This window comes from Tursiops truncatus, chromosome 12 (assembly GCF_011762595.2).
Source record: "Tursiops truncatus isolate mTurTru1 chromosome 12, mTurTru1.mat.Y, whole genome shotgun sequence".
In the NCBI taxonomy this organism is placed as follows: Eukaryota; Metazoa; Chordata; class Mammalia; order Artiodactyla; family Delphinidae; genus Tursiops; species Tursiops truncatus.
This window is the reverse complement of record NC_047045.1, coordinates 71,535,052-71,559,279: the sequence shown is the minus strand read 5'-3', so window position 1 is coordinate 71,559,279 and position 24,228 is coordinate 71,535,052. Positions and strand designations below refer to the sequence as shown.

The following is a 24,228-nucleotide window of genomic DNA, read 5'->3' as shown; positions in this document are numbered from 1 at the left end:
CTTTTTCTTGTAATTGCTTTATAGTTACATTTACTACATTTATTTTCTGAAGTATATTTTGATATAGGGAAGGTATTTTTTCTTTAATAATTTCAGCACTATTTGTGTAGTTCTATTGAGCTATAATTGCCAGACAATACAGTGCAAGTATTTAAAGTGTACAATGTGACGAGTTGTGATACAGGTATGCACCTGCCAGCCTTATTACTGAACCATCAGAGCTTTCCCCACTGACATGAAATGGCACTTTTATTACACTAAATTTTTATAAATACACACCATTCAACTGCTATTAGAACATCTAATCCTGCCTTAAGATCCTAGGGAAACATCTCTTCACCTCTTTATGCAGAAAATGATGATGCAATGGACTCTTGAACCTCTGGCATCCTAACTTACAAGAACCAACAAGTGACTAGTGATAGAGTTAAGTAGAACACCAGATCAAGGGACAGGAAAGGACTGCCAGGGGAGAAGACTGGTTTCTTGAGGTGGGAGAGAGAATTGGGGTAATCAGAAAGGTATGGAAAAAAGGAGGCTGAAATCTGAAAGCTAGTCCCTCATGCTGTACAAGGAACAAAGTAAGAATTTCAACCTCTATTTCAATCTGTTCAGAGATATATGACCTTTCAGTCAGGAATTTAAATGTTTGCTCTGAAGAAGACCAGATACATGAAACCTGACCAGGTACAAAATTCTTAAGGTTTGTCTTGCTCAATAGCCTCTTGGTATTGCTCTACTGTGTCCAGCATTTAAACTTAAAGTTTAAAGCCGGTCTGATTTTTACTTCTTTATAAATAAACTTTTTTTATAAAAGTTTGGACAAAATGCATGGATGCAAGGATGCATACAAGGATGCTAAGAGAGTAGTTTCATTATCTCTATAAATTAAAAGTGTTACAGTTTTTATAGTGATTTTTCATTAATCTTGCTTGGAAATTAGTGAGTCCTTTTGATCTGCATACTCTGATCTTTTTTCAACTCAGATTTTTAAAATTATGCCACTGATTATTGCTTATATTCCTGAAAGGTTTATTCATCTGTAATCCTAGACTAACCATTTTCTAAATCAAATCAAGTAATAAGGCACTAGTTAAGATTTTATAAAGCACATATAGCTGAACGACATTTAGAGCATCACTGGATTTCACCATTAAGTGTCATTTCACTTCTTAACTGCTACGCCACCTCCGTAGAAAAATGTGTGCTTACTCTTTCAACTAACTGTGAACTACTTTGATAAATCATTGAAAAGATCTGGTTAAATATAAAACTCGACTTAATAAATCACATAAACCTCCATGTCACATGTGATTTCTTCTTGTCTCTTATTATGCCCTGCTTCCCATCCCCCAAAATTACCCAGCCACAATCAACAAAGTCCTATTGATTCTAATTCCAGAATTTCATTATGTATGTCCATTTCTTCTCAATAGCAGTCACAATTGACATCTTCATTATTTACTGTTAACAACAGCTTCCTAATTGACCTCCCTCTTCTGCTCCCAGCTCATCTGATGCAATGCCATCAAAGCAGTATTTCCAAATATAAATTTTATGTTTCTCACTATAAAATCATTTCCTAGGTCTCCATCATGAAGTCCAAACTCTTTAGCATACTACAAGGTATATTTTTGCCTCTGTATGCAGTTCTGTCTTAGTTTCCTGCTACTTGCCCAAAGGAATTTTAAACATTGGTCATATTAAACTATTAACAGTTTTCCAAGAATACTCTGCTTTTGATTATGTCTTTGCACCTTCTGACTAAAATAACCTTGCTCTGCTCTTTGCTATCTTATAAAACTCAAATATAAAAACTAGGGAAAACTCTGTAATGGACTACATTAAAGAACTGCTGTATGGATTTGTTATTTATTGAATGTATTATGCTTCAGGTAAATCTTAAAAGTAGATTAATAGAAATTTTTAATATGTCACATCCTTAAAATATTACATTAAGTTAGCTTTACTTATGTGAAGTTTGAATTTATCTTTCCTTCAGCAACGTTTAACAGAATAAAAGTTCTCTAATCCTGGGTTATTCTTTGGTAAATGGATTGATTGTACTGATGAATAAGCTCCACGAACTAAATCTTAAAATGTCATTTCCTATAATGGATACCTATTGATTTTGACTATCTACCATCTCCATTTCCTCTGAGAATAATCTGACTTTGGTGAACCTGACAATAGCAGAAAAATCTCACGCTGCAACACATCACACGCACATACCCAGGGTTACATGGGAGATCCTCTGGGGCCCTGGGTCAGCAAATCACTTAACCATGATGACTGCTTCAGGGTAAGTACCTGAGCCATGCCAGGACTACCAAAGTTCTTCCCTCCTAAAAAATGAAAGCCTATCTGCCATAGGAGAGAAACAAGCCAAAAGAGAGAGAGAGGGAAGGAGGGCTTACCCACTAGGCTTACCATACAGACATACAGAACTTATAGCCCACCAAGATGAAATGACTTTGCAGAGTCAATAGATGGTACAAATCCTGCTTAATTTCCACACAATCATAAAACTTTACACCTTAAAAATCACCTTGCTCAATCCTTTCATTTTACATACGCTGAAATGAAGTCCCAGAAAACAGTAATTATCTCTACAAAGTATTTCACAGACAGCAGAGCTAGAATTACATTCCAGATTGTCTGACTGCCAGGGAAATGTTCTTTGATATTCATAAAAACTAGATTAAAGGGAGATATCACTTTTTGTTTGTTTTGGTCAAAAATCATCTGTCGAGTAATTTCAGATACCCAAATAGAGACTTTCTGAAAAAATATGACTATCAACCATCTTGATATGCATAAAATTATACAACTTTATATCAGAAAATTACCTTAAATGAATTCAAATTATTCTCCTTTCTTGGCCATTTTATCATCATTATCTAGATAACTGCTATGCCCCTCAGAATAAGAGTCCACTAACAAACAGCTTTAGCAATGAATGATGCCATCGGAGGGTAAACTGAACATAGCTACCAAATCTGGGGAACTGTCTTATAATTAAATTATAATTCAAGCACCAGGCCGTCATTTCTCAAAGTGTATTCCACGGAACCCTAGACAACCACAAGATGCTCTGTGAACAAAAGGTGCTAAAGTCAAATAAGTTTGGGAAAAGGTACATAAAATAAATTAATATATAAACCAACATAAATAATAAATATACAGTTGATCCTTGAACAACATGGGTTTGAGGTGCATGGGCCCACTTATGTGCAAATTTTTCTCAGTAGTAAATACTAGACTACTACAGATGTAGAACCACAGACACCAAGGGTTGACTTTAGGTCATATGCAGATTTTCTACTAGGCAGTAGCGAGCACCTCAACACCCTGCGCTTTTCAAGGGTCAATCGTATATATGTATATATACATGTGTATACGTACCTTCCCTCTTAGAAATTCATAGTGTACGTTAAAGATTAAGAAGTCTTGTAGTGAAGAAAATGTTCAACTTTAATTCAGCATTTCTAAAACTTCTTTGATCATAACATATTTTTCACCAAATAACTCATTAACATAGGAAAAATTAGTATCGTGAAATACATTTTGGGGAAAACTAATCTAAAAATCTTTTGGTCCTATCCTACCAAGTAAATAAGATATCCAAATTTATATTTACTATAATCGCATATGTATATAGCATGTCAGTTTCCAGGTACTTTCACTTACATTTTGCTTATTTGTTCTAAGGTGTAGAATGGTGCCTATCACATAGTAGAACCAATATTTGTTGAATGAATAAATAAAAGTACAATCAGTTCTAATCAATTATCAAGCTTATTAATTTTTTTTAAGAATAAGATATACTTAACCACTACCTTACATGGTTTAGATATGAAAAAAACCCAAGATTTACCGTAACTGTTAGAAAGTAAGAACAAGAGACCACAACACAAGATAGTAATGAAAAAAACCCCTAAATTTCAATCCATCAAATCCACAACACAAGATAGTAATGAAAAAAAGCCCTAAATTTCAATCCATCAAAGCAGATATTTAGTATACCAAAAACTGCATACCACAAATATGGTATATGTATATATGGAATATGTGATACCTTGTTACTGTATGAAAAACACATTTTTGTGCTTTAATGTATAAAAATGCACTTAGCTTTGCCACTGAACTCAACTATCAGCATAAATTTAACTTTGGCAGGTATCTACCACATTACTGTTGCTGAAAATAATTCATATTTTATAAAGAAACAGTACTTCTGATGATCTACATTTTTAGGCTGCTATACTGTGCCAACAAACGCCATCCAACTTCCTAACATCTGCCACAGAAAAAAATGTACTTTTACATTTTGTTTGGATTCTAATTTTGAAAAAAACATATTATATCAAATACTCTTTGTCTTGTTTGAAAAAAGTAATTTTAACTAGTTACCCTTTTTTGCTAAGATATTAAAAACCCTGTAGAAATCTATTTATGCTACTTCTAAAAGTCTGCTCTCAAGGTCTTAAGATTTTAGTATAAAAAAAGTATCAAGATTAAATAGAAAATCACCATTTGGCAACCAATAAGTGATCCATCCAAGAAACAACAACAGATGCTAAAACCAGGGGGTAAAAATTTGATGAGGAACGGTATGTTTACAGTCTCAAATATTTCCTCCAAATCAAAACACTTATTGATTACAAGAAAAAATCAAAAACATTTATTAACTTCAAAAGGAAAAAATAACGTTATAATGGAGAGACCTAGTAGACAGAAGCTTAATCAAGGGATCAGAGTATGAGACATCACTAGGACAAATCAAACATAAGCTCCACCTGAGGCTGCAAAAAGAACACATCAATCCTTTTGGGATATTCCTGCTGAAAATGTACAACATGAATCTAAACATGAAAAAACATCAGACAAAACCAAATGGAGGCACATTCTATAAAAAAACTGACCTGTAATGTTCAAAATTTATCAGTTAGGAAAGTCAAGAAAAGGCTCAAGAACAGTTCCAGTTTGAATGAGACTAAAGAAACATGACAACTAAATCTATCCTGCATATAGACCCTTTTGATAAATGGCAAAACTTGGTGATATAGGAGAATGTCTTTGTAAGAAACAAATACTGAAATATTTTGGGATGATTGGGCAATATGTTGAAAACTTACTCTCAAATGGTCTGAAAGAAAAAAACCTCTTTGTACTAGACTTACAAAAACAGATAAAAATTTAGATAAACTTAAAAACCAATATTACATATTTCTACCATCTTCAATATTATTTTTATTTCCTTCTGGATTTGAAATTAAAGGTCTTGAAACTACTCATCTACTGTTTTGGTTTTCTGAATTCCTAGGTTCCAGTGGGGTTGGGAGATGCTAAAATGTATGGGAATACTCAGGAGTACCACAAAGATTAGGGACTTAGGCACTAACAGAAAGAAGAACAAAAATATATTAGGGAAAACTGGAACCTACTATCAAAAGGGCTATCTTCTGGAGGCACACATAAATAGACCTGTAGCAAATTTAAAATAAGTGCTTTTCCAGAAGATGACTGCTACCAAAAAGCAGTGGTAAAATATATTACAATATGTGGCTAAAAGAATGATTATTTTTACCAGAAAACAAACAAGTCTAAAAATGCATACTGCTACAGAAAGATAAGTTTTTAATTTGACTGTTTATTTTCTACATTGTAATAATTCAGAATGTACCAATTTTTTTTAAAAAAAGTGGGCATTCATATTTGAAAGCAAACAATGAAACATTAGCAATAACTACAAAAGTACTCTTTTAGTATGCTACCAATTTAAAAAACAGTTCCTTTTTATTTCCCTAAATTTGTTGGTTAGGAACCTCTTAGGGTAGAATTGGGAGAATGCAGATTAATAAAGAAATACAAATTCCTAGGCCTCATCCAAAATTCAAACAAGGTCTTCATAATATGTTCATAAGCACCCTAATAAAACCTTCATGGAGGTTCTGTATATATTACTTGTACAGAAAAAAAGTTAACAAAGCAGGCTTGAGACCGCTATCCCTAGAAAGGTCAGCTTGTAAGAGTAGCTCTCTTGGTTGGCAACTGGTAACTTGGCTTTCAAGACAGCTTCCACCATTCCAAGACTGATAAGGGTGGCACACTATGCTATATTATCTATACAAACAATATGGTTTATGACCAATCTCTGCTTTCCTTCTGAGCATCTAAAATTTTGGTACATGCTAAAGCAGAGGGTACCTGTGGACTGACATCAATACAAACTATGGACTTCTGGGCTCAGGTGAGCTTCGCTGGTAGATAATGTTTCACACATGTGGTAATAACTCATTGCTAGAGGAATTAAGCATGTCCTGTGTGACTCCACTGGGAGAAGACTGTTGGAAGCTTCAACCTGGCTTCCTCCAGACTTCACCCCATGTGCCTTTTCCCCGTACTGATTTTGCTTTGCATCCTTTTGCTGAGTCCTATGAGTCTTCCTAGTGAATCAAACTTGGGGTCATTCTGGGGACTCTGAAAACAATACTTTAATGTATAAAATTACCTTCTTAGAGTTCCAAGTGTTTCAGTACATATTATATATACATTAGCAACTTGCAATTGATAACTTTAAGATGACAACTGTTTAAAGTAAGTCCTATATCACTCACAAAATTATCTACTTTTTGGACTACTGGAGAAAAGAATACTCAGAAGATTATGTAACTTCATTTTCTCAAAGCTCATATTTGCAATTTCAACCGCAAACATAGTTATTTGAGATTTTATTTACCTGGTTGTTACAAATTATTTCTATATGTATAAATATTTAAAATTCAGAATGAAAGAAAACCCATCCTTATCATCAAAAACAAACAAACAAATCCAAATGCAAACTCAAAACAGTTTACTGTCCATCACAATTTAGGTGGTGTTTAAAAGGGATACATTCTTACCATGTGGAGTTATCGTCTGTACAGGCTTAGCAGGGGATCTCACATTCCATATAGTCAAAGTGCCATCTGAATGACTGCAAATAAATTGTTTTCCTTCATGATGCCAAGCAACAGAGTGGATAGCCTATAGAAGAGGGGTAAAGAATTCCATTTTTAAAAACAAAATTTTATTTAAACACCAAGTTATTCATAATTCATTTTTCATTTTAAACTTTTTCTTATTTCCCAAGCTAACGTCAATAATGTTAATCTTAAATTCCCATAACTCAGTCCTCCTGTCATTATGAGATTTAATTTGGTTCTGACACTATTTTAATGATTTTTTACTTTATTTACTCCTTAAGTGAGCGTAAGGATAATATGATAGTGATATACGTATTATTGACAAGTTCAGGAAAACAAAATGTATTCTTACAATAAACAATAACTAAACATAAATTACCAAGCAATTATAATCAATATTCCATTGGAAAAACTAGTTGCATTGACAGATGAGAACAAATTTTAGAAATTAACTAAAATTTTAGAATTTTTAGACAAAAATGTACATTTGGAATTAAGGTCAATTAAAAATACCTCAGACTGAGCTTTAAGACAGGTTACCCATTTCTCACAGTAATTATTAAGGTGACTTTTAAAATCTGAAATTTATTTTATATGTCTGAGCCACTTAAAAACTATCTGAAAAATATTTTTTAAGTTTTAAATTTATTTATTTAAAATTTATTTATATTTTTTAAAAAATTAAAATTTTTATAAAATTTTTAAAGGTTACTTTCCATTCAGTTATTACAAGATATTGGCTATATTCCCTGTGTTGTACAACGTTATACAATACATCCTTCAGCCTATCTTACACCCAACAGTTTATGCCTCCCATTCCCTGACCCCTAGATTGCCCCTCCCCAACCTCCCCACTGGTAACCAGAAGTTTGTTCTCTATTATCTGTGAGTCTGCTTCTTATTTGTTATATTCACTAGTTTGCTGTATCTTTTAGATTCCACATATAAGTGATATCATACAGTATTTGTCTTTCTCTGTCTGACTCATTTCACTTAGCATAATGCCCTCAAAGTCTATCCATGTTGCTGCAAATGACAAAATTCCATTCTTTTTTTATGGCTGAGTAGTATTCCATTGTAATATATACACCATATTTTCTTTATCCATTCATCTCTTGATGGGCACTTTGGTTGCTTCCATATCTTGGCAATTGCTATGAACACTGGGGTGCATATATCTTCTAAGGAAACAATCCCATTTACCATTATATCAAAAAGAATAAAATACCCATGAATAAACCTACCTAAGGAGGCAAAACATCTGTATTATGAATACTATAAGATGCTGATGAAAGAAATTGAAGATGACACAAATAAAAAGATATACTGTGTTCTTGAATTGGAGGAATCAATATTGTTAAAATGATCATACTACCAAGGCAATCTACAGATTCAATGCAATCCTTATCAAAATACCAATGGCATTTTTCATAGAACTAGAACAAATAATTTTAAAATTTATATGGAAACACAGAAGACCTTGAATAGCCAAAATGATCTTAAGAAGAACAGAGCTGGAGGAATCATATTCCCTGACTTCAGATTATACTACAAAGCTACAGTCATCAAAACAGTATGGTACTGGCACAAAATAGACACATAGCTCAATGAAACTGGATAGAGAGCCTAGAATTAAATCCATGCACTTATGGTCGATTAATCTGTGAAAAAGGAGGCAAGAATGTACAATGGAGAAAAGACAGTCTCTTCAGTAACTGATGCTGGGAAAACTGGACAGCTACACGTATGGTTTGGCCAACCCAATAAAAGAATGAAATTAGAACATTCTCCAACACCATATACAAAAATAAATTCAAAATGGATTAAAGATCTAGATGAAAGACTGGCTACTATAAAACTCCTCGAGGAAAACATAGTCATAATACTCTTCAACATAAACTGCAGCAATATTTTGTTTGGATCCGTCTCCTAAAGTAAAGGAAATAATAGCAAAAATAAACAAATGGGACCTAATTCAACTTAAGGTTTTTCTACAGCAAAGGAAACCATCGACAAAATAAAAAGACAACCTACTGAACGCGAGAAAAATATCTGCAAATGATATGACTGGTAAGGGATTAATATCCCACATATTTAAACAGCTCATACAACTCAACATCAAAGAAACAAACAACCTGATTACAAAATGGGCAGAAGAACTCAATAGACATTCTTCCATAGAGGAAATGGAGATGGCCAACAGGCACATGAAAAGATGCTCAACATGGTTAATCATCAAGGAAACGCAAATCAAAACTACAATGAGATATCACCTCACACCTGTCAGAATGGCTATCATCAAAAGAACACAAATAACAAATGTTGGCGAGGATGTGGAGAAAAGGGAACCTTCATACACTGTCATTGGGAATGTAAATTGGTGCAGCCACTGTGAAAAACAGTATGGAGGTTTCTCAAAAACCTAAAATAGAGTTACCATATGATCCAGCAATTCCACTCCTGGGTATATATCCAAAAAAAACAAAAACATTAATTTGAAAAGATACATGCACCCTAATGTTCATGAAAAATATTTTTATATGACCAAAGTTTGCTACCCTTCAATTTTTTGTTCTGATATTATTTAAATTTTGTTTATAAAAAATTTAAAAAGTCACTCTCCTACGTTCTCTTTAAATTACTTCTTTTTTATTCAAGTTGATACACTTCTTGTTCTTAATGGTCAACAGAAGCTAAAAGCTATCCTACTAGAATGTCTTGAACTGCCAAGTGCAGCCCAAAAACCATGTAACTGGAAGTTAAGAGTTTTACTTACATACCAAGTCATCATTTAGTATCATCATTCAATGTCCATTTATTTGGGTTCCTCATATGCTTATACATTTAAGTTAAATAAAATAATTTAATGTTTATGGATCACATTTTAAAATTTAAATGATGATAGACAAAGAGAATCAACTGTATTTTTATTTATTTTATAAATTTATTTATTTATTTTTATTTTGGCTGCGTTGGGTCTTTGTTGCTGCACATGGGCTTTCTCTCTAGTTGCGGCAACAGGGGGCTACTCTTTGTTGAGGTGCATGGGCTTCTCATTGCGATGGCTTCTCTTTGTTGTGGAGCATGGGCTATAGGCACACGGGCTTCAGTAGCTGTGGCATGTGGGGCTTAATAATTGTGGCTCACAGGCTCTAGAGCTCAGGCTCAGTAGATGTGGCACATGGGCTTAGTTGCTCCGCAGCATGTGGGATCTTCCCAGACCAGGGCTCTAACCCGTGTTCCCTGCATTGGCAGGCAGATTCTTAACCACCGTGCCACCAGGGAAGTCCCTCAGTTGTATTTTTAAATGCCAATATTTAATACAATGTTTTAGGGTCAAAGTATCTCTAACAAAATTCTAAATAAAATCTTAAAATAGTAATAAACTTATTCCAAAACATACACATGACATTCCAAAAACTCAATCTTAGAATAAGCAATTTCTTGGACTTCCCAGAAGTCCATGGTGCAGTGGTTAAGAATCCACCTGCCAATGCAGGGGACATGAGTTCAATCCCTGGTCCAGGAAGATCCCACACGCTGTGAAGCAACTAAGCCCATGCACCACAACTACTGAGCCTGCACTCTAGAGCCTGTGAGCCACAACTACTGAGCCTGCATGCCACAACTACTGAAGCCTGCACACCTAGAGCCTGTTCTCCGCAACAAGAGAAGCCACTGCAATGAGAAGCCCGCGCACCGCAACAAAGAATAGCCCCTGCTCATTGCAACTAGAGAAAGCCCGCACACAGCAATGAACACCCAAAGCAGCCATAAATGAATAAATAAATATATTTATTTGTTTAAAAAAAGTTAAAATAAGCAACTTCTTAGTCGCCTTAACAGATGAAATTATTTCTGTAAAATATAAGTAATGTTAAGAAGCTATACACAAAGCTACTTAAATATATTTTTTTAAAGTGATAAAAGAAGTACAAGAGAGGTTTACAGTGTTATCTGGAACTTATAAATAAAAACATTCTAATCTTATATATAAAAATGTGTAACATATACATAAGTATATATATTATATAAAGAGAACTAATATTTCTACTTTGCTAAAGAAAACAATATACATCTTTAAGAGTACCTTTTATTTTTAAGATATTAAATTATTAAGCATTCCAAAAATAAATACTAGCTAATTACAGGGACCAATAGCTCATAATATTTTGGATAACAGAGAGAAACAAGTAACAGAAAATACCCTACAAAAAGAAATAGCCAAATGTGAACTTTTAAATACAACAAACATGCACAACTTTTCCCATTATTTCTGCAATGTTTAAAGTACAAATACAACTTGATAAAAGATTTCTTTTTTCCTAATAGTCTAATACCATTACTTGTAATACTACATATGTGCTACCCAAGTATATATATATATATGTAAACATAAATGTCAATAATGTATATATAGTATAGTAAACTTTATGCTACAGTAATGTATATACTATGTAAGTATAGTGTAAGTATATGTATATTGTGTAGTTGACTCTTGAACAACACGGGTTTGAATCATGCAGGTCCACTTATATGCAGACTTTTTTTCTTTTTTTTTTTTTTTGCGGTAGGCGGGCCTCTCACTGTTGTGGCCTCTCCCGTTGCGGAGCACAGGCTCCGGATGCGCAGGTTCAGCGGCCATGGCTCACGGGCCCAGCCGCTCCACGGCATGTGGGATCCTCCCGGACCGGGGCACGAACCTGTGTCCCCTGCATCAACAGGCGGACTCTCAACCACTGCGCTACCAGGGAAGCCCAGGTTCTACTTTTAAGCAACTGAAATATGACATGCTTTTGTGTAGTTTTCTTCATGTTTCTTCTGCTTGGAGTTCATTGAACTTCTAAGATATCTGTATATTCTAGAAGTTTATAGGGTTTAAAGTCTTCATCAAATTTGGGAAACTTTGGGTCATTAGTTCTTCAAATATGTTTTCTGTCCACATGCTCCCTTCTGAGACTCCTACTACACATATATTAGTCTTCTTGAAGTTGTACCACAGTTCACTGATGTTCTGCTCATTCTTTGCTCATCTTTCATATTGAGTAATTTCTATTGCTATGTGTCTTCAAGTTAATCAAGCTTTTCTTCTGCAATATCAAATCTTCTGGTAAACCCATCCAGAGAAAATTTTTCATCTTAGACATTTTTCATCTCTAGAAGTTACACTTGTGTTTTTGAAGTCTTGCATGCCTTTCCTCAACATTTTCATGCTTTCATTTACCTTTTAGAGCATATGGAGTCTGTTCAATATTTGTTTTAGTATCCTTGTCTACTAATTATACCATCAGTATCATTTCTGAGTCTGTTTCTATTGACTGTATTTTATTCTCCTTTTGCATTATATTTCCTGCTTCTTTGCATGCCTCATAGATTTTTATCTGGATGCTTAATCATTGTGAAATTTATGATGGGTTGTTATACTCTTTTAAAGATTTTTGAGCCTTTTTTCTGGGATGCAGTTAAAAATACTGCTTGGAAACAGCTTAGACTTTTTAAGGCTTGCTTTTAAGCTCTGTTAGGCTAGCTGAGACAGCCTGTAATGCAGGGCTAGTTTGGCCCCACTACTGAGGCAGTACCTTTCTGAGCACTCTTCCTGATGCCCTGTCTACTACAAGCTTTCTCCATTCTGCTGGGAATGTGAACTACTCTCAGTCCTCTGTGTGCTATGAGAATTGTTCTACCTACTCCTTTCCAGTGGATCTTTTCCAAGCCTCACACCCATGCAGTAATCAGTATTCAGCTGAAGACGCAGGGTGAAGGGCTCCTTGCGAACTTTTAAAACTATCTCTAGGCAGTTCTCTACTCTCTGTTACCTTGTCTTATAAGCTATGGATATCTTCCCCAATTTCCCAACTCTGCCTCCTCAACTCAGGGAGACTGTTGGGCTTATTAAATTAGGTTCCCCCCTTCCCCCTTCATGGGCTGAGACCTGGAAGATCTCTCCAGGTCATAAGCTAAGGCAATTGAAGGGCTCACCTTGTTTCCCCTCTCTAAGGAATCCCGGTTCTACACTACCTGCTAATTTCTAAAAACTGTTCTTTCATGTATTTTTCCAGTATATTTAAGGTGAGATGGTAAATTCCCTGTGACTCCATAGTGGCTAAAGCCAAGATAACTATTTAAATGACAAAAGCACAACAAAAAAAAGTCAGTTTTTCAAATGTGCTTTCATTTTGACATAGGAAACAGCTCTACAGGCCAAATCTTCCAGAGAAATGACAAGAACTCTTTATTAAAAATATTCTTTTAAAATAGTTTCAAGATCTTGATTGGTGAACCACAGAATACTTATTAACTAAAAAGCTTTAAATACAAAAAGTATACAGCTATGAAAGCAAAGGAAATTCTTTTAGTCAAGCTTAAAAGATAATACGCAGACATTTACAAAGTATTCCAAGTATTGCTACAGTTGCTCAAGGTAGTCTGCTTGAGTAACTGAAAGCATCGATATGAACACATGACATATTTCTCAAAAACAAGCAAACAAAACCACTTACACAGTTCCTAGATCTATTCACTGAATTGGAAATTGTGAACACTCCTGGTACCCAAATTAGGGTCACTAGATAGCATTTCACACTGAAAGAAGCCAGTTTCATGGAAAAAGATATTATAAATTTGGGACAGAAATATACAAGATTAATAGGTATACTTTGTTATAACAGATGGCAAGGAAGCTATCTAAGAGTATTATCACCAGAGGACTCGGGAAACAACTGGAAGAGATTCACTGACCAAAGATGGGACAATTTGAAAATCAATAAGGATAATAACTTCAGTGTACTGAAGCATATGAAATACGTTTAAATCTTTGAGTACATAGTGAAACAGAAAACAAGAACAAATTACCCATCATTAAGATTACTAGAGAACAACCCCTTTAGAGTAAATACTGAAATAAAAAGAAAGAATCAAGCATTTATCCTGCCTTTCCTATCTGAACTGTCCTACTATATAACCAAAAGAGTAGACAAGAAGTTTCTCTTTACTGAAGTGTCCCACATAATAGAGAAGGAATTATAAAATTAGAACTTCCCTATTTTGCAACAACTACGCACTAACAGATCTAGGCCTTGAACATCACTGGCTGCTAATATCACAAACAGACACTAATATTCAACCTGGTAGAAGAACATCAGCATCATCTATGAAATAGTCCTGCTAAAAATGAAACTAAATATGATCATGCCTCAGTAAACCATCCAATTTATAGGAAGTCTGAGGGCAAAAAAAGACAAAAATCGATCAATCACAGTCTTTATTTGGATCCTAAAGCAAGCAAACTATAAATATTTACAGCATACTATCACTTGTATAAAATTTTAAAATAGCATACTTTATTAATTTGTTTGTAAATGCAGAAAATATCTCTGGAAGAATACATGAGAAACTAACATTGCGATGTGAGGTAAGGGAACCGGATGGCCAAATGATAGGAGTTGCAGAGATTTTTTTTTTCTATCTTTTGACCTATTTTAATATATTATTTCATATATATGCAAAAACTATGTGTTATTGCAATTAAAAAGGTTGCCTAAAAGAATCACGAATTAAGTTCTTAGAGAAGCCGTTCTGACCTAGAGAAATGACAACAGCTTTTGGTTAGCAAAGATAATGTTACTACCTCATCGTAGGTGTATCTGTAGTCTGCTTTCTTTGACTTGAGGTCCCATAACACTACTGTTCCAGATTCAAAGCCAATCAAAAGCTGTAATAAAAGAAAATGCCACATTACCTAGGAATGACATGAATCATATGAAACATTTATTTGCTGATAATAAATAAATAAAGATAATTATTATCATTCATATGCTTAAGGTATGAAATTATAATATAATTAAACATCTGCATTGCTAATTACTAATCTCATGGATGACATATGGGAATACTGCATTGCATATTTATATGCCTTTGATCATTAGGGATTCAACATATATCATACAACTGATTATTGAAAATGAAAACAGTACCATTTTGAAGTCCAGAGGGTATATTTTCATTAATTAATATAAGTCACCAATAAAAATTAACATTTTCATGTGCTTTAAAGTTTACAGACTTTGCTAATTCAACACATTATCAGGCAATCTCATTTACTCATCTATATATTGATTAGTTCCAAATTATATCTAGCCTGGACCTCTCTCATGAGATTCAGACTTATAATTCCAGTGGCCACATGTTCACATATTTATTCCACAAGAACCTCAAAATAAATGTGTCCAAAGTGAATTCATTATTTTCTTCCCTATCTTCCTTTTCTGGTATTCCCTATTGCAGTGTCTCTCTCAGCATTCTTTTTTTTTTTAATATTCATTAAGTCGCTCAGGCAAAAACCTTGGAGTCATCATTAACTCTAGTCTCTCCCCTACCAGGTAAAATCATCAAGTAATTTAAAAAGTACACTCTAATCTCTCTCTAATTTACTTTCCTCCACCTCCAATGTCTCTCTCTTGGTTCAAGATACAAAAATCTCTTCTCTAGTCTCTGGTCTCTCTGACTCTCCAGTCTTGGCCCTTTTTTTTAACCCATTCCATATTGCAGCTAGGGTGATAGTTCTAAAATGCAAATCTGATCATGTAATGTAGCTTTTTGTTTAAAACTTTTTAATGCCTTACCATTATTTTTAGATCAAGTCCAAACTGAATAATCTGACCTACAAGATACATCATGGTCTGGCCTCTGCTCACCTCCCCAGCTTCATCCTTTTCCACATTCCTCTTACCCAATACATTCCATTATATCTTTCAGGTCATGCTCTCTCTTACCTTTACGCCTTTGCCCATGCTGTCACCCTAACTGGGCCACTCCATTCAAATGTCATCCTTTTTGCTGGACTAATCCTACTAATCCTTCATGTCATTTTAGCTATCACTTCTTCCTGAAAGTCTTCCTTGACCTACTAAATGTAAGCCAATGTCCTTCCTATGTGCTCCAACAGCAACCTGTACATTTTTTAACCTGAAGGGTCACTAGACAATAAAATGATGTCTTTTTCCTTATCTGAATTCTCTTGCAAACTGAAACACTGGTCTATTTAAGCAAGAACTGGTTTTACCTTGTTTACTACTATACCTCTAACATAAGACAGAGAGCCTGATATGTTGTAGGTACTTTTTTTGTGAATGAATACATTTTTTGTGAATGAATAAGTTCCGGAATGAAATGCATGTTCTTGCCTCACAAACTCTCTACTGTTTACCACCTCCTGCACTGGCATTTTCCAAATCTCAGTATTCCCCCTGCTTGAAACCTTCTCCCTTTTTAATTCACTTTTATTCACTTTTTATTCACTTTTAAGCATTTAGTGTTGCTTCCTTGGGTAAGCCTACTCAATTCCTCTGGACAGACGGAGATGCTTCTTCTCTTACACAAGTAAATGCATTTTCATCTATATGTCTCTAGTATCTAATATACTGCCTAATGCATAGTAGCTATTCAATAAATATTTGTTTAATAAATACATGAATGATTGGTAGCTAGCCAATAACTGTTCATATGATCTGGAGATATGAACAAATTTGGGGGCAGACCCAGTAACTTTAACTAAATTGCAACTTAGTGGATTTCAGACTACGGGGACATTTGGAAGAACGAGTCATTGAAACTAACAAAATAGATTTTCCCACCTTGGTAGGAAGTACACTTAATTTTCCTAACATAAACTCTTCTTTCTTCGGCAATCTGAAATACATACTCTTTCTGGAAAAAAAAAACAAAACTGGTATTTGTTTCCTTTACCTTTTTCTAGTCCTTCTAAATATCTTGGACATGTATATGGCATTTTCTGATGGGGGAAGTAAGAGAGGAACTTCAGGAATAAGGAAAGAGATGGAAAAATATAAAACTTAAGAATTGATATATAGTACAAACAATACTGGATTGCTTAGGACACAGGTAACTTAAGCTCTTAAGCCTTAGATCTGCCACTTAGTAGCAATGTAACTTAAAAAAAAAAATTTTACCCATCCAGATCTTAATAGCATAAGAGGGTTAAAGTAAACTTTAACCTCTCTAGCCAGCTGTATCTTCCTAAGAATGTTAGAAATCTGTGCCAATAAGTTAAACTTTAATCCCTACAATCTCCTAAATATTAAAAAATAGAAGAACTAACTGAAGGATGTGGTATTTATAAATAGAAAATTGCACAATTAAGGTGCTAATAAATTTGGAAGTGAGAGAAAGCATTTTATGTTAGGATTATCAGGAAAGGTATCATGAAAGATATGTATTTAATCTGAGCCTCAAGATGTGAGTAGGAATTCAGCAGAGAAAGAACAGTGGGAAAGAATTCCAAACAGAGGGACTTATATAAATAAGGGATGGAGATAGTAAAGAGCAGCTCACATTTGGGCAACAATAACTATTTGCTTCAGCATAGCATTCAGGTAAAGATGTTCTCAAAGACAATGAAACCTAGGGCTATGATTTAAGGAAGCATTTGTTTTGCTTGTTAGATACTTCTGTTAGATACTGCAGAACCACTGAAAGCTTTTGAACAGGAAAGCAATAAGATTAAAATGACACTCTAGGAAGATTGATCTGGAAATGACTCAAGAATGGGTTGGAATGCCTTGAACTGCAGCGGTCATAAGGAGATTGAATAGAAAAGACACTGCAATGGAAGGACTGAAATGACTTACTGACTAATTCAACGTAGAAGAAAGGGAAGTTTTCAATTCTTCCACCAGGTCTCCCACCCAAAGATTGGCTTTTAGACAATTATCTTATACCAAAAATAAGTAAGTAAAGTGAAGATATAGGTTACTGTAACTTGCTTCATGTAGTTTCTCTCAAACCATACAATTGTATGATATAGTCTAGCTCTGAACAGTACCGCTATCCTTTTGTTTTCCCAGTATTAACAGAACAGTGTTAACACAACATATAGGCTCTACCACTCTCACTAACTGAGAAAAGGAAAAACCCGAATAAACTTCACAAAATCCAGAACTTTCATTTCACTGATTTCTGATAGTGATTAACTTTCTGGTACTGATGTAGACTAATTTTCATGAAATTTTGTAAGTAGAAAAAATATCATTAAATAGAACTACTGAGAGATTGGTTTGAATTAGGAAGTAGAGATTCATGGAAAATAAAATTTTATTATTATTCAGAGTACTAATGAACCTAAATTAACAATAGCTAGGTAATGACTGCATGAAACTGGTTTCAAGTATAAAAAAATTAAGTATTATTTTTAAAAAGTCTCTATTGATCTGAGCTATTTATGGAGAAAAATTTAGGGGAGAGAGATACAGAGACAACTCCAACATAAGATGTTATGTGATAAGTGCTATAAAAATTGTTTAACTAGTGTAAAAAAGAATTCAAGACCAAAAGAAAATGGTTTTTGTCAGGATTATCAAAAAATAAGGGGAATTATTCTAAATAAGCCAAAAACAAGTTAACAACCTTTAACTGTATTTATTAAATTTTACTTGTTTTAGAGATTTCTTCTTTAAAATGTAAATATTTTAATTTTCACTTGTTCTTCATAATGCATAAATAAGCAATTAAGTATATATGATATACAACCTTTGTTATCAATCTCAACTTTGCAGAGTAAGTGTAGTTCTGGAATGGTTTGCATATTTAAAAAATACAAAATTCATGCATTTAAGTAATAAATATATATATTTAAAAAAATCTACCTTTCCTTCATCCATTGGATTATCACTTATATGGACGACAGGTCCTGGGTGAGATTTAGATGACCTAAAAGAAAAAACGTTAAGATGTTTTTTCTCAAGTAAAAATTGCAATACTATTACATACTCATTACAATAAGAATAATGAATGGAAAATAAAGATATATTTACAAAGGTTGAAAACATTTCAGCAAGTGATCAGTAACAGATATATAGTTCTCAATATGGATCAAAATAGGAATCACGAAGAATAGTGACTCTCACATTGATATGTCACAAAAATTTTAAATTATGTACACTTGGGCTTCCCTGGTGGCACAGCGGTTGAGAGTCCGCCTGCCAATGCAGGGGACATGGGTTCGTGCTCTGGTTCGGGAAGATCCCACATGCCGCGGAGCAGCTGGGCCCATGAGCCATGGCCGCTGAGCCTGTGTGTCCGGAGCCTGTGCTCCACAATGGGAGAGGCCACAACAGTGAGAGGCCCGTGTACCGCAAAAAAAAAAAAAAAAAATTATGTGCACTTTCTGTATAGGAAAGAATCTTCAATTTTGTACTTTAGCACAGAAAATTTATTCTCATGGTAGAATTCTCAAAGTTAATATTTTAAAATAAAGCAGCAAAAAAATAAAAAAATAAAATAAAATAAAGCAGCATCTAAAATATTGCTATCTTTATTTTACTCAATTCTAGCCTCCAGTTGAGGCATCTCATCTAGTTACACACTTCATACCAAAAATAAGAAAAATTCCATTATGGCTTTTAAAAAATCAACGAAATAATGCCACCAATATTTGCTCAGAGAAAAAAGAAGTCATACAGATAAGAATGTAGCTGAACTGATGTCTATAGAGTAGAAATAAGCAGAAGAAATAACCCATTCATAAACTCTAAGAGTTGAGAGACCACTCCACTTCATTGAGAGCCACTTGTGAAACCATACAGACACCTGCACCAGGCCTCCCCGCTATATGTTGTGATCAACTCAAAGAACAGACCTAGAAAACCTTGTTCCAAGGGACTGAGAAATAACAATGTTCCTGATAAAGGAAGGAAAACCAAACTTAATACACCATTACAGCTGCAACAACACATTACTTAAGGAGATATGCCACAAATTTATCCTTATGTCAAATTCTGTGGAATGCAACAATATGGAACTATTTGTTTAAAAACAAGAAGAAATGGTGAAAATGAACCTTGCCAATATCCTTAAATTCTGATTTTTATATCTAAATAATATATGAAAAAAATAAGAGAAAGAGATAAGATTCTAAGACAGTGAAAAGTTAGCACTAAAGATCCTTAGGGCCCTATAGCACAACACAGTTTTTGTTGTCATTACTGTTAAATAAAAGCAATCATTACCATATCAAAACTAAGGAAAATTAACTGTCAAATTAATTCTGCAATGTTACACTATAAACATTTACATTATATTTGGTAATTACTAAAACATAGCAAGTAGTGGTTTAGATCAGTGTTTTCTAAACATTGGTGGCAACTTGTTAGTGGGTCATGAAATCAATTTAGTGGGGCATGACAAAGCATTTGAAAGAAAAATAATTAGATGATAAATGAACAGAAAAAAATCTGGAATGTTTTTCACCTAAAAAGAATAATGGTTTTATTAAACTTGTGCTATAGCTTATATATATGTGAACATATTTATATATAATACGTATATGTATCTATACAGATATATGTAAAGCATTTAAATTTTCAAACTGCCAATGGGGCAATACTTGCAAAAGGCTGATAAATCTGTATTTAATATTAAAAATTTAATTCTATATTTACTAATTAGCTATTACATAATATTATCATATATGGTACTGATAGTTTCAGATATGGAATATTTGCTCAAACTCACAGTTCAATGGCTTTATTCCACATAATGACGTAGCCTGAGAGTGTGAAGGACTCCACATTGACAATATGTATATTACCTCGTTCAGTGCCCACATAGAGCCACTTACTCTGGAAAGGCAGATGGCAAAACGTAACCCTGCAAGAGAAAATATATCCAAAAAGGAAATCAGAAAAATATCTGGTAAACTTTATTAGCTGTATTAGAGGGTTAATAATGACATATACAATTTAGGAAAAGCAAAAAAAGATACAACCATCAGATTTATCAACTCACTGTAGTTAATATTCAATTATGCTAATTCAACTTTAATGTCAAATATAAGTCCTTACAGTAAATAGACAGCATAACCTGATAGAAAGAAGATGAGTTTTGACATTAGTATGTGTTTCAAATCTGGCTATGTCGTTCACTGTGTTACTTCAGACGTATGACAAATGTAACTTTTAAAGCCACAAAGTGAGTCTAACACATCATCCCTAGGTACTACCGTATTTCTCAGAAGTTATTAACCACACGAATCCATCTTGGTACCTGTGCTGACTACTCCCTCTATGCAAAATGCTCCTCCTCCTCATGTTCTTCTCCTGTTCAAGATTTAGTTAAAATGCCACCTTCACTCAAATTGATACCTCAACACTTTTGTATCTCTATCAGGCTTGCCTTGTAAGAGAGTCTACCTTCCTCACTAACTTGTAAGCCTTTGGAAGGGCTAAGATCCTCTGTACTTAGGCTTAGACACTGATACTGGAATATACTCAAAACTATCTCCTTCTAAGTCCTGATGATATAAAAGTCCTTCATTGATACATTATAATAATTTACATGCATGTATTAAACTTTATAATCATTCCAACAATATCTAACATTTTCTATATAAGCTCAGTTGATAACAAGGTTAAGAATGGAAAATACCTTGTCCTTTTTGTAGAACTTATTTTTAGGAAAGACAAATAAAGATAGTATGTTATGAAACCATATAATGCTCATTTTTTTCAGACTACCTATTGTGTCTCTCAAAATATACTATTTAAAATTTTAATGGAATAGTCCTTTCAATAATACACAATGATGATAATCACTGCTGAACCCTCAAACTGACAGCAGTCATTAGGCAAGATACAGCATACAGAACATTTGCTATTCCCATTAACATAATTTCATTACAGAGAATTTTCAAGATGAAAACACTTCAAATAAATACATGCAACTCATGGGCTCACTAATTCCTAGAGTTAATGTTCATTCAGATAATTACTTAAGGTTCATCATCTATATTCTTTGTTGAGTGTTTTATATGATAGCATGTCATCTTTCCAAAGGGTTTATGTAAATTTAACAAAGAAATGACTACTGAATCAAAAAAACATCTTATAGTACCTTATTACTTCACAAGGCAGTAAGTCCACAGTACCTTTATGAAAACTTTAGGGCCATATAGGTTTCAGAATTCAGAATTTTCCACATTTTACCAAGGTACATAATAAGTATTTACATATTACCTAATATGGTGGTAGCACCTTGTAAACACACTGATTATTTCTGAGGTATAATTTTTGGCAGTTTCTTTTACTTGAGATATAATTGTCCTATAACTTTAGTTTCAGTCGTACAACATAATTCAATATATGTATGTATTACGTAATGATCACCACAGTAAGTCAAGTTAACATCCATAGCCACAGGTATAGTAAGAATTTTCTTCTTCCTGTGACGAGGACATTTAAGATCTACTCTCTTAGCAAAGTTCAAATACATAACACAGTGTTATTACCTATAGTCACTGGAGGTTTCTTAAAAAGTTACACCTACCATATGATCCACCCATCCCATTCCTAGGTATTTACCCAAAAGAAGGAAAGCATATGTCTACACAAGACCTGTACACAAATGTTCATAGCAGCTTTGCAACAGACCCAAACTGGAAATAACCCAAATGTCCTTCACCAGGTAAATGGATGAAAAACTTGTGTTATATACTTAGAATATTATTCAGCAGTAAATAAGGACATGCATACAACATACAACATGCATACATGCAACACCAATGAATCTCAAAATCCTTAAGATGAGCAAAAGCCAGACAAAAAAGACATATTTTATCATTCCACATACAATTTATATGCAGTAGAAAATGCAAACTAAGCTACTGTAACAGAAAGCAAATCAATGGTTGCCTGGATTGTGAGGGTAGAGGCCAGTAACAGAAGAGGGGAGAGATTACCACAAGGAAACATTTTGGGGTGATGGGTAGGTTCATTATCTTGATTGACAGTTTGGTGACAGTTTCATGAGTGTATGTGTCAAAACTTATCACATGGCTTATTACTTTAAATATGTACAGTTTATTATATGTCAATTATACCTAAATTAAGCTATTTTAAAATGTTTTGTTTTCAGAGATTTGTGGCTTTAGGAATTATGAAAAATAAGACTGTGACTCTGATTAATACATAGGCACAAGCTCTGGAGTTAAACTGCCTGGATTCAATTTCAGCTCTGTCACTCACTAGCATGTGGCCTTCGGTAAACCATTCAGTCTCTCAGAGCCTCAGTTTCCAAGTGGTAAAGCACATCTACCTTAGTGTTCACCTGAGGATCAAATAAGACAAAGCATGGTAGATGCTCAAAATGGGGCCTGACACAGGTAAGTGCTCAATAAATGTTAGCTAATTATTATAAAAAACTAAGTGATACTCTACCAATTAGAAGTTATAGGGCAAATTTTAATGACATGAAGAAAATAAGATACAATAATAGCATGCCAGATACAAAATGAACAATGCAATAAATATCATAAAAACAACTATTTCTGGTACTTCCCTGGTGGTCCAGTGGTTAAGAATCCGTCTTCCAATGCAAGGGACAGGGGTTCGATCCCTGGTCAGGGAACTAGCTCCCACACGCGTGCCGCAACTAAGAGTTCGAATGTCACAACTAAGGAGCTGGCGAGCCGCAACTAAGGAGCCTGCCTGCCACAACTAAAACCCAGAGCAACCAAATAAATAAATATTAAAACAAACAAAACTCAAATATTTCATTTGAAATGTGCCTTAAACTAAAACATGAATACAGCTCAAATATTCTGAAAATTCAAAAATAATTTCAATATAAATAAGTCAAAATAATGACAGTTTGATTTTAAAAAATCAGAATTATCCAACTTCCTGACCTGTTCTGCTATTTTGCAATTTCCCATTATTCTTCAAAAAACAGTAGTTACTGGCTTAATACAATTACATGATCCATCTTTGATTTTAATACTAACAAAATTATTTAAATAATGTGTTTACAAAGTTTGAACTTATCTCCTTAAGGGCAGACATTTTGGATATCTCATACAATATTTTCTGTTCCTAGCACAGCAATACCATACTGCAGCTGTTTCTCAAATATTTAAAGAAATGAAGAATAAATTTTTTACTGTTCAGAAAAATATCTAGAACTTTTCCCTAGGCTCACTTTTTCAATATGAGCTGCCATAGTTAAGATTTTTTCCCCAGTCAACTATAAAACCAACTTACATTGCTGGGAAATTTTAAGCAACTTTATGTTTTAATCTTTATCCTATTTGATATTTAACATATTAAGCAGGAACTTAAACTGTTTACTTACTGATCTGACACGAAGACTTTAATACTGTCCCTAGAATGAGTCTTGTACACTTTAAAAAAAAATACGAATCATAGGAGTGTATTTGTACAATGCACCACCAAATTGAAAAATTACTGTTACA

General features: G+C 33.9%; 1 protein-coding gene across 11 annotated transcripts in view; it reads right to left on the bottom strand.

The window, feature by feature from the left end:
- The window catches only part of STXBP5 (syntaxin binding protein 5), a 165,767-nt gene that overhangs the window by 95,994 nt on the left and 45,545 nt on the right, over positions 1-24,228 (bottom strand). For 10 of the 11 annotated variants that reach the window (XR_002179675.3, XM_019951508.3, XM_019951509.3 and 7 more), the window contains 4 exons: positions 20,496-20,630; positions 18,629-18,692; positions 14,596-14,679; positions 6,906-7,029 (listed from right to left, as the gene is read on the bottom strand). Coding sequence is in view for 10 of the 11 variants with exons in the window: in XM_019951508.3 (XP_019807067.1) it covers positions 6,906-7,029; positions 14,596-14,679; positions 18,629-18,692; positions 20,496-20,630 (407 nt within the window). In the remaining variant the exon portion in view is untranslated. Of the gene's footprint in view, positions 1-6,905; positions 7,030-14,595; positions 14,680-16,600; positions 16,674-18,628; positions 18,693-20,495; positions 20,631-24,228 lie in introns of those variants that run through there. The other variant, XM_019951515.3, reaches the window with a different exon arrangement.